The sequence below is a fragment of the Onychomys torridus genome, chromosome 18 (genome assembly GCF_903995425.1).
Source record: "Onychomys torridus chromosome 18, mOncTor1.1, whole genome shotgun sequence".
Classification (NCBI taxonomy): Eukaryota; Metazoa; Chordata; class Mammalia; order Rodentia; family Cricetidae; genus Onychomys; species Onychomys torridus.
The window spans coordinates 40,889,502-40,906,305 of NC_050460.1; the positions used below are offsets into that span (position 1 = coordinate 40,889,502).

The 16,804-nt window shown below is 47.4% G+C and overlaps 1 protein-coding gene across 1 annotated transcript in view; it reads right to left on the reverse strand.

Annotated features, from left to right (window-relative positions):
- Positions 1-4,933: 4,933 nt before the first annotated feature.
- Positions 4,934-16,804, reverse strand: part of Edar (ectodysplasin A receptor) — an 81,108-nt gene continuing 69,237 nt past the window's right edge. The window contains exons 6-12 of the mRNA XM_036168138.1: positions 15,324-15,410; positions 14,256-14,381; positions 14,082-14,156; positions 13,719-13,791; positions 11,624-11,783; positions 10,166-10,226; positions 4,934-7,316 (exon numbers count right to left, since the gene is read on the reverse strand). Of these exons, the coding sequence (XP_036024031.1) occupies positions 6,994-7,316; positions 10,166-10,226; positions 11,624-11,783; positions 13,719-13,791; positions 14,082-14,156; positions 14,256-14,381; positions 15,324-15,410 (905 nt within the window). The 3' untranslated portion in view covers positions 4,934-6,993. The remainder of the gene's footprint in view (positions 7,317-10,165; positions 10,227-11,623; positions 11,784-13,718; positions 13,792-14,081; positions 14,157-14,255; positions 14,382-15,323; positions 15,411-16,804) is intronic.

Here is a 16,804-nt window from a genome sequence, read left to right on the forward strand (position 1 = left end):
AAAGTGGGTTGGGGTGGGGTTAAATGTTGAAGGGAAGGAACTGGCATTCCTAGGGTTTTAAGGGGTCTGCCATATAAAAGTTCGAAGGTGTTCAGGGTTAAGATGGGAGGGAAGGGACCTTCAGAAGGACCAGTGGAAGGAGTCTGATCCAGTCTGAGTGCAAGTCTCTGGATGGCTGGGCGAGGGTCTCTTACTCAGGTGTTCTGCTTTGCCAGAGGATTGGAGATGGCATGGGATTTGTAGGTCATTTTTGATGTTAAAGAATGTGGTTAGAAATTGTGAGACTTAGGAGGTAGATTTAGGGTCACTGTCTGATTGTAGAGAAGGGAGGCCAAATCTTGGTATCATGTCTGTAATGAGGACGTGGGCAACTGTGGTTTTCTATAATGGTCTCTGACTGTTGCAAAGAAAAGCTTCGTTGATGGAGGGGAAGACTACAGTTGTCTGTGGACCTAAGGACAAATGTTTATAGATTGTTGTTAGGGATTGTGCTGGTCCAATAAGTTACTGATTTATTATAGATTCTTCAGTAACGTTGTAGTTAGAGTTTTTCTGCCTGGCCCAGTCAGGACAAATCTCTCTCACCCGCCAGGCCCATAGATGCTCAGAACCAACCAAGTAAACACACAGAAACTTACATTGTTTAGAAACTGTATGGCCGTGGCAGGCTTCTTGTTATCTACTTTTTCTATCTTAAATTAACCCATTTCTATTTATCTATACTTTGCCACACGGCTCGTGACTTACCAGTACCTTACATCTTGTCATGGCGGCGGCTGGCAGTGTCAGCAGAGTCCTGAGATCACCCAGGAAGCATTTTATTGGTACTCAGTGGGCAGCGACAGAGTGTACTCTGGTGCTAAACAAAGCACTTGGGACATGCAGGAGAATTCTTGGATTGCAGCTGCCGTGAGTGGCCATCCAATGCCCATTAGGGCCAGTTGTACATTGCAGGTGGCAGTATGTAAAGATGGGGATGAGGTCTGGTCCCTTCTAGTCATGGCCCTATGATTTCTGATACAGGGAAAATTAACTCTTGAGTCCTGCCAATGAGCTAGGTCTGCTGTGAAGGCCCATTCTAGGAGTGGAGGAACATTCCCCGAAGTCCGTACCTTCCAGCCTGCATACTGGAGCAAATCCAAGATCAAATGACCTGGATCTGCAGAGATAGCTCAGTAGTCCAGTGGCATCAGGAGTGTAACCAGGTAAGAAGCTGCCGGAAGTTCCATTAGTCATTCTCTCCGAGGCAGGCTACTCCCTGTGGAGTATTGGTCCATCTCACTGAGAGTCTCATCACCCACCTTCATACCCAGCACATGGCCTGGGGGTTCTTTTCTTTTTTTCCCCGCCAAGACAGGGTTTCTGTGTAGTCCTGGCTGTCCTGGAACTCACTATGCAAACAAGGCTGGATTTGTCTCTGATATTTTGGGGCTCATATCTGAAATTTTCTGTGACTCTGAAGGGGCCAGTCCCACCCATCCGTGTTTGCCTCTGTCTCTCTGGGAGGCATCTTCCTAGTCAGCCTTCAGGAGGCTGCACCAAATTTGACATGCCACGTTTGAGGATTCCTGAGTTTGGGCAGTGGCTGGAGTATATGTATGGCCGTGTCTGGCTGTTATCTCCAGGGCCTGCACTGAGAATCCAAGCTCTGTCCCTACACCACATCCTTCTCTGATTCCACCCCCTGTTAGAGTCTTTGTGGCACAGACCATCTCTGCCTATCAAGGTGACACAGGCTGTCCTCAGCCTGGCAGGGATTGGAGTATCCTGGTACATTGGACACTGACCTTCTTGCTTCATCATGGAGGAAAACCTTGTTCATTTCTCTTGTCTTTAGCTCTTTTTTTATCTGAATAAGGTCTACTGCTTTTTATATTCTACTCCCGTCCTTCATACAGTGGTACAGAAGCAGGTATCAATCTGTTGTATTACCCAGAAGTGATAAACGCTAACGATCATTTTTCAGCTATTTACCTTAAAGTAAGGCCCTATATGCTCTGTTTGTCATGGAAATGCAGTGGAGTATATGTAACTATTAACTAGTGCTCAGAGTTTAGATGACTCGGCCTAAGTAAATAATTTCAAACTAGGAATGCATATTAGAAATGTCTGCTATGTTTATAGCAATGTAATTTATAGCTATAAAAATTCTCAGGAACCTGCTATATATCTAAAGCTTAATAATCCACACAGCATATTATGTGAACATTAGCATAACAAAATGACAATTGGCTGGATACATGGAGACAGCTGAATGCAACCGTGTCAAATGAATATAAGCAAACATACCCTGTTGTATACTTACTTGGAAGCCAATAGCTGCTCAAAAGGCTGAGTAGAAACTTTCTGGTAAAACATCCTGATTAGTAAGCTGCTGCACACAGAAGGTGCTGGGTGTGGGGACTGAACATCAGTTAGGGGCCTGGCAGCCATTGGGGGCTGGCTTCCTGCCTAGGGGAGCTTGGGAGCAAAATTGCAAATCTGGTCACTGTCTCTGAGCCTGGGAGCTTGCATTCACCTGGGGTGGGGGGCGGGGGGCACTTAGCAGAAGTTAAGTGTATTTTGGTTCTGCTGCAGATCCGTGCAATCTGTGTATGCTCTGACAAAGGGTCGGAGCTGAGAGCAGTGTGGACAGAGGCTTCAGGTAGACTGGGGAGCTTCAGAGAACACAACACATGTTTCCTGAAGGTAGCTGGGTAGTAAGGTCTGACACTGTGTACCAGGTCCAGTTCTACATAGCTGCAATGCTCAAGACCAGACCCTACAGCCATACCTGCAACTACAATTCCTCAGGGATTAGAACAGGACCATTGTATTGATAATTCTCCCCTCCCCAAATACAGAGCAGTAACAGTGGGGTGGGGTCATCCAAGTAAGACCCTAGTAACATTGAGGTGATGAGATGTTAAGGTAGCAGGTGGGAGTGGAGCCGACACCTGCCTCCTTCATCCCTGGGCCTATATGTTTCCTCCAGGTATCATCAGACTTTGTACAGCAGTATCTGAAGACCAGGCTTTCCTAGACTCATACATGCTAGTGTGAGCACGACTTGTCTTGCTTGTGTTAAGTTTCCCTTCCTGAAGAAGTACCACAGAAACTACTGATAAAGATACATCTGGCACATAGTGTCACTGAAGATGAGGTCTCTGTAACTGTGCAGGCTGAGGCCATACAACACTGTAGGGGGTTGTCTCAACCTTCTCCAGATACCATAGCTTTAGGTATAAAAGTCAAAGTAACCACATTTGTTTGATGTACTGCAACTTTGAAGGACTCTTTTATCCATGTTGTACACTGAATTTTGAGTTGCAAATGAACTGTAGGATGTTTGATTTGTTCTTAGAGGTCAGGTTAGTTCACAGCAGTTGTCTCTGGCATTTGGAAAATGGATTTAAAGACAGAAGTACTCTGTAGCATGAGGGAGCCATAAACCACTCATACAGTAGATTCCATGGTCTAAGGCCTGCAGGGCGTGGAGAGAGAGTCTTCTGTGAAAGGGCTGCAACTTCCCCACTGGGGAGTGACAGAATCTGTGTGCCAGAGTCTAGCCAACCTCCTCTTCCCTTCTCTCCTACACCGAGACTAATGCTCCCAGTGGTGATCCCAGCAAGTCTTACAATAATCTTTGTTAACCAAAACCTACTTAGAAAACGTTACAGTAAGCTTATTAGTTCCCATAGCCTGAAAGAACAGCTAATAATGCTGTGACTATCGTGCACATTTATTGAACATCACATGCTAGGGGAAGTGCTTTGTATTGGTTACTTGATTTACACAATGATCCCCAAAAGAAATGTGTTATTATTATTATTACCCCATATGTAGAGAAGAAACTGAGGCATAGGAGAAGAGGCTTGACATTGCTGTTCAGAAGAGGAACATGGCCCCTAATCAGAAGGTAAGCCATGCCAGTGATGCCAAGGAAAAAGATGCGTACAGGAACACCAGCAGCCCGTGTCCTTGGAAACATGAGGTGTTTCTAGGATGTGTGAGATGCATGTTTGGAGTGACTGTCGGGCTTATAGGTTCAGCCCTCTATTCCCATTTTCACCTTCTTTTCTCCACACTGGGATTTTAAAATTAAGCTTCTGCTAAGGGAAACACAATTTTTTGATATCTAGACCACTTACTTAGGTTTTGTTCCCTTACAATGAGCATTTCTCCAACTCTCTGGACACCAACAAGATGCCTAACAACTCAGCTGCTGCTGTTGAGTGTTTGCGGCTGATTGACACATCCTCTGATTCCCCATGCTCGTTGTTACTTGTTCCCTCCTTAAACACTGGGATAGTCTCCTTCCTTACTCTTACTTCCGGGTTTGGCCACTTGATTTGCTTTGCCAATGGGATGAGCCAGGAGTGACAGGGAGCCAGTTCTGAGCCCAATCTTTCACATGGCCTCCATCCTGTTCCTTGTCTCCAGCTGGTTTATGGAGGAGGATGAGGGATGATGGAGCAGAACTGCCCCTTTCAAGGTTTTCCAGCAGACAGAAGCCTGAGCACAGCCCAGGCCAGTTGACCCCACTAGCCCTTACTGAACCCCAAGCCAGACAGAAGGGACTGTGCTCTAAGACACTGTATTTGGTAGTAACACCATCATAGCAGCTAACGTGTTGTTTATAACTAATGGTGTCCACATGGAAAACTGTCCCACGGTGTTTTCAGTATTCCCCATATATGCCTGCTCCTGTTAGTGAACACCTTCCTGCTCTAACGTTTATATACCTTATTTATGGATAGCCACAGTCTCATCACACACAATACAATGACCAGGAACACAGGCCTTCTCCACTCACACCACACCACTCAATAAGAGTTCACAGGGTACCAATCTGTAGCCTTCTTTTTATTAACACGTTTATGGATCTTATAAAAATATAATAAGTTATATAAACAATTACATAAAATATTCACAATTACGACTTCACCGGCTAAGGGCCTCAGGCCTAGCCTGAGTGTTTACTAAATACCTTTAGGTACTGAAAAACAGTGACATTCTCCAGACAAAAGTGACAGCATGGAGTGCCAGCATTGGTTAGTGAGAATCATGACGGTCTTGTTGGTTCTGATCTCTACAGCCGAGGCAGAGCTCATTGCAACAAACCCTTCCTGGATTTATTGCCAAATAAAGTAAATGACAAGTGACTAGCCCCCTGAAATCAGCAAGCTGGGAGTCAATGAAACAACATGGACGCTGGCTGCCCTCAAGCCCTGAAATCTAACAGGGTGCACTGAAGCCAGCCCACACTGCCGACTGCAGCTGCCCATTCTTCACCAGGACGACAGTTGGGAGGAGAGGAGCCTGCTGTCCTAGACCTGCTCACTCATCACAGATGACATTTACAGTCTAATTAAGGGGAAGCTCAACACCATTCCTGAAGACCAGGGGTAAGGGGCACTGCAGGATCTCAAAGAGGAATTAAAAGGATAATTAAACAGACTGTTTAACTTGCAGGATACAGCAAACACCATCTTAAAAAACAAAACAAAACGAAAACAAAAAAACAGCACAAATGGACACAGTTAAATGATCATATTAAATATTCAGGCCCTAACTGTGTTCCTCTCACAGTCTGTTTTATATTCAATGGTAGGAAATTGCTTGATGGTTTTAAATATACCACCGATTCCCACCCCAAAAGCTTTTGTTCAGTCCTATGACTTTAAAAAACAAACAAACAAACAAACAAACAGCCAACCCACAGCATTCTAAATCAGAGGCTTTATTGTAATTTAACGACCACTACGTCAGCCTTCAGGAGGGAGCCCAGCAGCCGAATGGGCATTAAACCCCGGCGGGAAAGCTCCCCCAACTTCCCATTTCTTGGCAGTTAGAGGTGAAGTAAGAATCTGCCAAGAACAGTGCCCGTTTATACGTTTTGTCTCCGTAAATGCTCCATCCTACAGTTGCCCTTCCATGAGAATACCGGATGTGAGTTTCCCGTATAATCTCATTTCGTGCGGCCGCCCACACTGTATTTACCCCATGGAGGCTCCCTTGGCCTCTCCTGTCCCGTCTCCATTTTCAAAAGGCTCACCTGAGCCTGACCACAAACACGAAGACCAAGCTCTCATGTGCAGGAGAAAAGCTCAGTCTTGGGGAGAAGACAGCCCCCTGGGATGACTCCACCAGGCCCAGGACACCAGGCCCAGGTCTGTACTGCACCTCAGGCTCCACCACCCCTCACTGGCTCAGGATGCTGTGTCTGAACTCGCACAAACCTCATCCATGAATTTTGGCTACTCCCAAAGTCTAGGGTCAGACATGGTCAAACTCTTAGGAAGTCACCGTTTCCCTTTCTAGAGAGAACACACACCTGTTTGAAGTAAAAACCGCCTGACACATTGTAACTGCTTGTGTCGGTGAGTGATCCTAGAGGCCAAATCTGCCTACACTTCTGATTGGCTGGGCAGACATGCCTTCTGATTGGCTGGGCAGACATGCCTTGTGTGTCAGCGACATACCCCAAGTTCTTCCACTAGTAACTGCAAGGCTTCTATCATTGCGGGCGACTGCAAACACAGGTCAAGTTACCCCGGAAATCATAGAGCACGCCAACCAACTGCTCAGTCTGAAGCAATGCAGGAAGTGGGATGGCTGTGCTTTGTAGCCATTTCACTAAAACAGTTGAGCTATTTTCTTCATAAGGATGCCCCCATTTCTCAACTCCATGAGAAGCTTCTTAGAGCTTTTTTTTGCTACATTTTCTCAGCATCCCTTCATTTTGCCTACTTGATGTGCTGGTGATATGGTCTGTAGCATGCCCTCAGTCTCCCACCAAGGGCCTCCTTAAAGATAGGATCCGATTCTTCACCCATGTCATCCCCACACGTTCATTTGAGTGCTCAACAGGCTCCTTAGGTCAGCCTAAGGAGTATGGCGACCCACCAGGGAAAGCCTTGAGTTTTGGCAGTCCGATGGCATCACTCACAGCTGCAGTGGCCTCATTGGATCCCCAGCTGGTCCCAGGGAGGACAGTCCCAGGCGCACTCCTCAGGATGCAGCTGGGGGCGGGGAGGCAGGTGGCACCACCCCCGCCCACTCCAGTATGTCTGCGCACAGGGACTCCACGGCATCTAGCCTCTCGATCTGCACCAGTTTTGTGAGCAGCTCTGGGATGCTGTAGCCCGCGGTGCTGATGCGGTCAAAGAGCTGCATGCCATCAGTCATGCCCCCAATCTCATCCCTCTTGAGTCCAAAGCTCTCAGCAAGGTGGCGCCACGTCTTCACGACCGCTTTCTCAGAGTTGTATGTGGAGCTGAGCATTCGGCTGGTCTTCTCAAGGCAATCAAAGGGCAACTCTGTGGGGCTGAGACCTAGAAGAAGGATGGTCATGGATACATGTCACAAACCGAAGTCAAGGGAACTCAGTACTAAACACCTACCAGGTGTTTAAAAGGAATTAAGGTAAGTTCTAAATAGTCTCTTCCAGAAAATAGAAAAGAAGGAAATATTTCCCAATCTGATACCCAAACTAGTATCATGAATAAAATAATAACAAATAGAGTTCAACAATAGAACAAAGAATTATGTACTATGTACTAAAAAAGTGACATTTATTCTAGGGGTGTAATTCTGGTTCCAATATTTAGAAGTTGGTGTGACTTTTATAAGAAGTCTGGAGCTAGCCTTGTATTTTAGTGGTAAGAGCTGAGCATTTCCTTGGGATCAGGAGGACCTGGACTCTGTTCTCAGTGCTCATAGTTGACATCGTGCCCAAGCAGTGGAGCCAGACAAGAGAAGGAAGAGTACACACAGGCTAGAAAGGAAGGAGTAAGACTGTCCTTGTTTGCAGATACGATTGCCTATGTAGAAATTCCCAAGGATACTCAAAATCTCCCACGACACTGACATACACAGCAACCCGGTTAACTCTCGACTGAATTATGGTATATGAGACCAGCTAATCACTGAGTAATGTGTGATTCAACTTAGAATTATATTTAAAAATGTGTATCTTACATATATGAGTGTTTTGCCTACAAGTATGCTTGCACACCATGTGCATGCAGTGTCCACAGAGGCCAGAAAAGAGCGATGGATCTTCTGGAAATGGAGTTACAGATGGCTGTAAGTGGCCATGTAGGTGCTGGGAATTGAACCTGTGTCCTCTGAAAGAGCAGCCAGTGCTCCTAACCACTGAGCCATCGCTCCAGCCCCCAATTTGACTGTTATAATATTCTTGAAATGACAAAATTACAGCATTAAGAACAGATTAGTGGTTGACAGGGCTGCAGGTGTGGGTTTAGGGAGCAGGAGAATCCCCTGTGGTAGTGGAAGGGGTCACTGTCTACTGTGTCAACATCAACATCTTGGTTGTAACTTTTTTGGGGATTTGTGAGCTGTTACCATCAGGAGAAGTTAGGAGAAGAGTACCCAGGCTTTGCTCTATTACCTCTTAGCACGCCTTTAATCCCAGCACCTGGGAGGCAGAAGCAGGCAGATCTCTATGAGTTTAAGGCAAGTTTTGTCTACAAAGTGAGTTCTAGGACAGCCAGGGCTGTTACACAGAGAAACTCTGTCTGTGGGGTTGTGGGGGATATACCACAATGAAAACTTTTAAAAGAGCTGGAGGAGTTTGGTGTCTGGGGTTCACCCCATACTAACCACATTGGGATCTTGAGGGAGGCGGGGTGGCTGGATAGGCAGAGGTAGTGAGTATTAAGGTCTTCATGTGATTCTAATGGTCTTGGGAGCCAAGCCATGTTGGCCTGAAGGACTCAGCCTTGGCTGTGTCTTATTACTATGGCATTAGGAAGCACACATGCCGAGGCTGTCAAGGAGCACCTGAGGGCACAGGCTTGAAGCTTCCACCCCACAGGACCCACTGGAGGGCTCTTCTTACGGTTGAAGTTCTAAATTAATTTGAAAGCCACAGTCCCTTGGGTTTGGTCTTTCAAAACCAAGACATTCTTTGGAACAGAGAAGAGTTTTGGGGATGCTGGAATGTAACTCTCAGACCATATTCTTCTGGGCAGCCAGCAGCACCCACCATGCCAAGCTTGATCAAGCAAGCTGACCAGGCATGTACTTATGGAGCCATGCCATGTTTCTGAAGGCAGCCAAGAAGAATTCTTGGCCCTGGAATTCCTGCTCAGTGATTACCTCTGGCCAAACAGAGCATCTAACCAGCCTGCCCCAGCTCAGGGCCTGTATTTCTCCCACATGGGGCATGAGTGGCAGGCAGCGTGCGACTCTACCCAGTCCCACAGTTCAGCCAGACCAGGGGTATGTGGAGGGATGCCAGGAAGGCGGGAGGGAGGAAAGTCCCCTGACATAAGCAGTGAGGGGTTATTTCCAGGGTGAACAGAAGTTAATTTAGGGGCTGGAGTTTGTAGCATCTAGGAGGATGACAGACTGGAATGTTTATGGTTCTTATCCTGTTACTCCTTACCTGCCCGTGGCAGGCGGTCTGACCTTGCTGCTCACGTGGCTGTTCTAGAAGGAGGGGAGGACCCTCCAAGGCCTGTTGAGTGTGCCTTGTGAAACTGCCATACCCTGCATGATGAATACTCTGTCAGTGACAGAAAAGGCTCGCTCCATAGTACACTGACTGACACCCCACCGTCTTAGTTTGTGACTGTATATTCTATATTGACACAAGGACAAAAATCTTATACCCATGCGTCCCTTAGAATGTGTCCCCATTGCACTGACTACTGAATGTCACTGGACATTTCCCTAATGACAGTACAGATGTGGACACAAGCACAGAAGCTAAGGGACCCCATCACCCTGTCCCCATGTGGCCCCGCACCAGCATCCATACTGGGAGTCTCCTGTCCTGTGACGGAGGCACTATGGGGTGCTTCAGCCTAAGCCAGGAACCAGATTCCCTTTCCCTCCACATCAGAAGTCAGTTCACTTGGCCATTCTGATGGCAGCCTGACAGCCCCCATCAGATGTGGATGACTGTCCTCAGTTCCTCATACGGGAGCCTGGCATTGGGGGGTTATCATCTCAGGGAACTGAGCCCCAAATGGCTCTTTTTCATTTTTTTGTTTGTTTAAGACAGTCTCACTATGTAGCCCCGGCAGACATGGAACTCACTCTGTAGACTAGGCTGGCCATAAATTCACAGAGATCTGCCTGCCTCTGCCTCTCAAGTGCTGGGACTAAAGGTGTGCCCACCACATCCAGCTCTGAATGGTTCTCTAGTCCTTACCTTCAACAACACCACACACGTTGGCATACACATCCAATATCTTTTTCCTCCGGCTTTGGATCTAAAAAGAACAATCAAGAGAATGTTCATCTTCAGAAAGGGGGAAGATGGTCAGAAAGCCCCAGATCTTCCCTTTGTACTGGCTTGGCCCTGATGGCTAGGCATACTTGCTGTGCCAAAGGGTGGAAGCAGCCCAAACATATCAGGAGGAAGAATGTTCCTAGGGTTTCCATGCAAACACCCTCTGTGCACAAGAGGGATGCTACTTGGCTTAAAGGGACATCAATGTTAGAACTGTCATCAGTGTATTTAGAAGGTTGACAATGAGGACCCCAGATGGCCACCAGGGCAGTCATGCATGCAGCGGCTGGCAGAGCTATGGAAGGCTCTTTTCCCCAGGGCAGAGAGCTCAGGGCAAAGATAGGTGATGAGTGGCCCTGGTTGAAAAGACCATGCCAGGCAGGCAGCATGGTCTCCAGGTTCTTTTAGCGAGATCACTACACCCAGAATGAAGTATCATGCAGGACTAGGCCAGATCCAGGATCCCTGTAGGGACTTTCTTTAACTACCCACAATGTTGCCACATGGTTTGGCTGGGCTGCCTGAGGCACAGACTAAAAACAGGTATATATGCCAGAGCCTCAGAGCACACCTTGTGCCACAGGCATTCCAAAGTAGCTTGCTTTAGTGATAAAAATCCTCTGGACAATTTGTACAAGTGAGTCTACTGATATATAAGAGATGTGTGTGTATATGTATGCATGTGTTCACATATATATTATTTTATTTCTCGAACCTTTCAGGATATCAAAGCCTGTGGTTGCTCAAGACTTCTATGTAAAATGTCTATTTGCTTAGATCCTATTCACATCATCCTATATACTTTAAATCATCTTCAAAATATTTCTAATAATGAAGTACTATGTAAATAGTTATTGCATTGCATGGTTTAGAGATTAATGACAATAAGAACTATGCATGTTTAGTACAGACACAGTTTTCTTTATCTATGCTTAGTTGACTCATGGATTCAGAACCCACAAATACACACAGGTGTGTGTGTGTGTGTGTGTGTGTGTGTGTGTGTGTGTGTGTGTAAAACTGCTTGGATATGCACAGTATGTTTTTGGAAGTTTTTTTTTTTCCTCTTCTCTGGCATTTGCAGTGATTAAAAAAACTTTTTGGGGTTGGGGATTTAACTCAGTGGTAAAGCCCCAGGCCCTGGGTTCGGTCCTCAGCTCAAAAAACCCCCAAAAAACAAACAAACAAAAACCCTTTTTATCTATAAGCAGTATAATTAATTTTTTTTTCTTTTTAATCTGTTGCTTTGCGCATTGTTCTAGCTGGGACCTTTGGGAGAAACAGCATCCTAAGGAACTAATTGAACATGAGGGATCTTGTCTGATGGCTCTAAGTCACTGCACCAGTGTGCCATGGGTCATGCTGCCAGAGCCTCACCCCAGCAGACTTGTTACTGGCTGCAGCCTTCTCCCTGGCCAGGTGAACTAGCGACAGCAGGCACAGCTCTGGGGAACCCTGCTTGTCTGGGGCTGGCTCCTCATCACTGTCCACACTGCGACTCAGCAACTGCTCGTTCTCAGAGGAGGCGTCGTTCTCACTGTGGACACAAGCGGGGACACCTGTTAGTGAAGCCTGGGGAACCTGCAGCCCAGAGGATCTGCCTTGGCATGGATCTTGGTTCCAGGTGTGGAGAGAGAGCATTGCACAATGTCGTGTTCCTTAAGTGTTTTCTACATCGCCTGAGCTCTAGGTAAGGGGACATGAGGTGAGAAAGAGACATCCTGTTCCCTGACAAACAAGCCATTCTGGTACAGAATGGCCTGTAGATGTTTGCATGAGGCTCCTAAGAAGCCATGGGTTCTGAGAGGCTGGGGACGCCATCAAGGACTGCACATGACATCTCTCCACACTGCGTACCACAGATGTTTGGTAAAGATTCACTGAATATGTTCTAGATTCCTGTACTTAACTCCAGCAAGACAAGCACAACTGTGGGTCTTCATGTTAAAGCTGGAACTCAATCTGTGCAGGGTTTCTAGGATAATCAGGAACACACAAAAAAGTGCATCTTAATGTCAGGGAAGGCCCTCTTGACTACTGGCCTGGCCTTAGATGTGTGCCTTGTAGGAGCTACAGAGAGCCCTAGAGGGTAGGCAGGGTGGGTGATCACATACATCCAGCTATCCAGCCTCATGTGCTGTACCCTGTTCACTGCTCAGGTCACACAGGACCTGGGACCTGTGGGTTAGAGATTAAGCCCTCAAACCATTCAAAAATAAAAGCAAAATAATAGTCTTTTGCAGAGCATTCTGCTTGCTTCCTTGGTTTAGCTAAAGACCTTTAGAAAAAGGGATTATATTTGCCACACATTACATTTGAGTGTTACTGAAGGCCATATGCAAACACAGCCCTGGAGCCAGAATAAAGAAAAAAGAAAAAAGAAAAGCAGTTATGAAACCATCTAACAGAGCCACTTTGTCATTATGCTTGAGGGCCTACAAAGGAGGTGGCTGGCCCATCCCCTCACTAACTCTGGCAAGCAAATGGGAATGCATGATGGTATCTTCACAGATTACCTCATGGCATTTCCACAGATCACCACTCAGCTCCCAAATCCCATTTTCAAGACCCAAAAGCTGTTTGTAGGGACAAAAGGGCTCATGACCCGTCTTTAGAGCAAAAGCTTAATTTTTATACACGCAAAGAGTATATTTTCCCCCAAGTATACTTGTGCAGATTTTTCCCTCAGAAGAAACTCAAGCTATGGGCCTTCCTGAGAACCAGTGCCGAAGAGTTGCAGGTACCAAATCCAAATGACTGTGGGGACAATAGGCAATGACCTTCCCCTTAGTTGGTTTTAAAGCAGAGGGGGTGCTATGATTCAGTGTTTGGTAAATGTGCTAAAATACCATCAGGTAAATCTCTTCCCCCAGCGGCTTAGTACACCAAGCTTAATTGACAGCCTGGACTTTGGCTCCAGCTCTGTTACTCACTAGCATGTGATCTTGGTCCAGTTATGGAAATGGGGACAGAATCAACCTGTTACTCTTAGGGATGTGACAAGGCCAGTCTTAGGCCTAGTTGCATGTGCTGTTGGCTTTAAGGCATTTGAAGCATTGCTGGCAGCTGTGGGAACCTGACCAGGACGTGTGTATCATGAGATTCATGTCTTTCCTCAGTTTGAAGAGAGGAGTGGCAGGCTCAGGGTATCTGGGAGATTGGGGGTAGGGAGAGCGGGCAAATGGAGAGTATCAGGTAGGTGATACACCTTCCCCAGCATACACCAGCTCCCGAGGTTAATGAAGAAACAGAAATCCAATGCTAGTTTACATCGCCTTCTTCTGTTGGGAAGTTGCTCTCCAACATCCTTGGAGCATCCCCAGGCCGGGCACCAGCTATCCAGTACATTCACTGATGCAGTTTGCCTGGCTGCTCAAGGATTTCTAAGGACCCAGCTGGCAGCAGCTCAGTCTTTGGAACCAGGACTGTTCCCACCCACTAGTGAGTGCAGGCAAGTCCCTGTTCTACATACCTCTTGGGGGTCTTAGTGGGTGTTGCTGTCAACTTCTGGAATTCACCATTCTCAGGGAAAGTCACCACACTGTCTGTAGGAATGGAAGTTGGGGGTGAGTGAGAGTTGTTAGCTTGTGGCTCTGAACTTGGATCTCCCTCTATGTTTCCTTTCCAGTAGACATCCCTGGTGACCAGCTCCCCACCTGAGGACAGACAGAACAAGCGGGCACATCCCCCCCCGCCCCCACCTCCACCCCTGAGCAAGGGCCCTGGAATCAGAGGTGGTCAGGAGGCTGGTCTGTCAAGTTTGAGGACAAGGTGAATATACCCCACCTTCATGCTAGAGACTGTGTATAGGGCAGCATGGGCTATGTGTACAGACCTGGGGCCTCCTTTTTCTCTTCATGTGTGCTAGCTGGGGCTTCTGGGCTCTTTCCTGGGGGACTGGTACAGCAGGCTGCTTGAAAAAAAGAGAAAAAGGTTCGCATGAGCCCTCTGGTTCACTCAGGGAAGATGACAGAGTACTGGAATAGGGGTATGGGTGCAGGGATGTCACCTGGAGCTGAAGGCTTGGTCTTCATGATGTAGAACATGATGATGAGGACGATGGCGATGGCCATGATGAAGATGGTAGACATGGCAATAATCAGGGCGGTGGCCAGGTGTCCTTGGCCTGAGAGCTCTGCTGGCATGAGGAAGAGGGGGATAAATGTTTTCAAGGGCCCCTCCTCCAAGCCACAGCACTCAGCAGAAGACCCAGTCACAGAGATGCTTCCAGGGGTGATACTTGACCCCAGGACCTGGCCCTCAAGGTGTGCTTTGGTTGCTAGGCTGCTCCCACACTGTCAAGTAGGCTCATGCGTGCTAGATTGGCAAGACCAGGATGCAAAACCAAGAGGCCATTCCTGGGGTGGCGTAACCACTCTGAGATCCTGAGAGAAAGGTAGCGATGAGGACGAGAGGCCCATGAACAAGTGTCGAGAGACAGCATAGTCCAAGTTTAAGCACTCCTAAGCAAAAGGCCACTCCTCAGGCTAGAGATCGGATTCCTGGTTTGGTTTTACTTGGCACCTCATCCCCAGAGTAATAGCAAGAGCCCCAGGGTAGAGAGGGCTGAACTGACCCCACAACTCCTGCTGTTTCCACTTCTGCCTGGCTGCTGCTTACTCCTGGAGCTGTTTGCTTGGTTCCCTAATGCCGCTTTGGATACCGGGACTATCCAAAACCTCCCTCTGACTTTCCAAAATAACCAACAGGACACCTGGTTCCTATGAAGCAGGATCCATATGACCTGTCACCCAAAGAGGCTGTGGCAGGCATCTGGTGCCCTGGGCCATCGGAAGGGGGTGTAGAGCAGAGAGCCCCTCGAGGGTGTTCAGCCTCCTGATGTCATCTGGTGCGTCCGTAACACTGCCAGATGTGGGAGATGGGTGATGTATGTGTCTTACTATTCTTAGTTGCACGCTGTTCCCAGGTGTTTGGGGAAGTGGGATGCTGTCACACTGGAGAGGTGACAAGAGGGGAGGGCTCCGTGTTCATTGCTGACAGCTGCCCCCTCTCCCTTCTCCTCCTCCCTCTCAGCTCTCTGAGTTCCAGAGGACCCACAGCTGGGCACCCTCCTCACCTTTGTGAGCATGCTGGAAGGAGGACAAGGTGCTGCCCCCAGACGTGCTGGAGGAGTGGGCGGAGACCCCAGAGGTGGCTCCCACACCTGCAAGGAGAATGCACAACCTCAGACATGTGCATCACATTCCAAGGCTGGAAAATAAGACACTGCAGTGAAGTGAACCAGTCCGGACTTCTGGACCCTACTGCAGGGAGCGGGGGCAAAGAGGACGTACTTTTATTTCCTAGTGTGTTTTATGTTCCCCCAAGAGTATTCTGACATCTTAGAAATTCTGTTTTGTAAATGTGTGTGTGTGTGTGTGTGTATGCACCACATGTGTGCAGGTACCTGCGAAGGCCAGAAGGCAGCATTGGAACCCCTGGAGCTGGAGTTATTAGTGCTTGTGATCCACCAATGTGGGTGCTGGGAACTGAACACCAGTCCTCAGCAAGAGCAGCAGAGCCCATAAGCCATCTTTCCATCCAGCGGGATTTTGTTCTTTAAATAAAAAGACAGCTCTGCCTCATCCACTCAGTTTTCATATGAACCAAGACAAATGCTATGTACTCTGAAGGGTAGCATGTGTCTATAAAAGCATTTTCGAGGGAATAATACTTGATTAATTTTTTTCCAATTATGGAGAGCAGAAATATGTTCTTAATATCTTTTCTGGTCATAAAAGCAATATATCTTTGTTACTAAAAACCAGAAAAATAAAACCCGAGGCAGAAGCAGAAGGAGCCAGCAGAGCCTCACACCAAGGTTCTTAGCTCTGATGTGCCTCCCTCTAGGATTCTGTGTGGTGGCGGTTCTGTGGTCTCCACTGCACTGCACTCTGAGCCTAAGGTGAGTTTTTAAAATAGTTTCAACGAACCCATTGAAGAATGGATGTGCTCTGCTCTCCTTCCTCGCCATGGCTCTTTATTCTGCCTCCCCAGGGGGGAAAAATGTCACTACAAAAACAAAACAAAAGGGTGGGTATGGTAGTGCATGCCTTTAATCCCAGTACTTGGGGGGCAGAGGCAGGCAGATCTCTGTGAGTTCGAGGCCAGTCAGTAATACATAGACCCTGTCTCAATAATCTAAAAGCCAAGGGGGGCGGGGGCGGTGAGAAGAAAAAACTGACACTATCATGGAGAAAAATGGAAGCTGATTGGATATCAGACAAACCACAAATACTTGTTTTTTGTTTTTTGTTTTTTCTGATAAATAACCTTCTTTAGGTCAAACTTGAGTTTGTCAATTGATAAAAACAATCAGGGCTGGACCAGCTCAGTAGTAGTAGAGGCAGAACACTTGCCAATCAGCTGTGAACAGCCCCTGGGGTGGGGGAGGGAGTTATGTTTTCTTTTCTTTCTCTCTTGTCCTTGCTGGTTCTCAGTTCTGGAGAGGTTCATAAAGTAATCCCATGCTTTTGAAAGGCAGCTATGAGCCCAGACAGGGCCACCAACCTCCTTGAAGACATGTCCTTCCACCCACCCCAGCCAGCCAAGCGAACT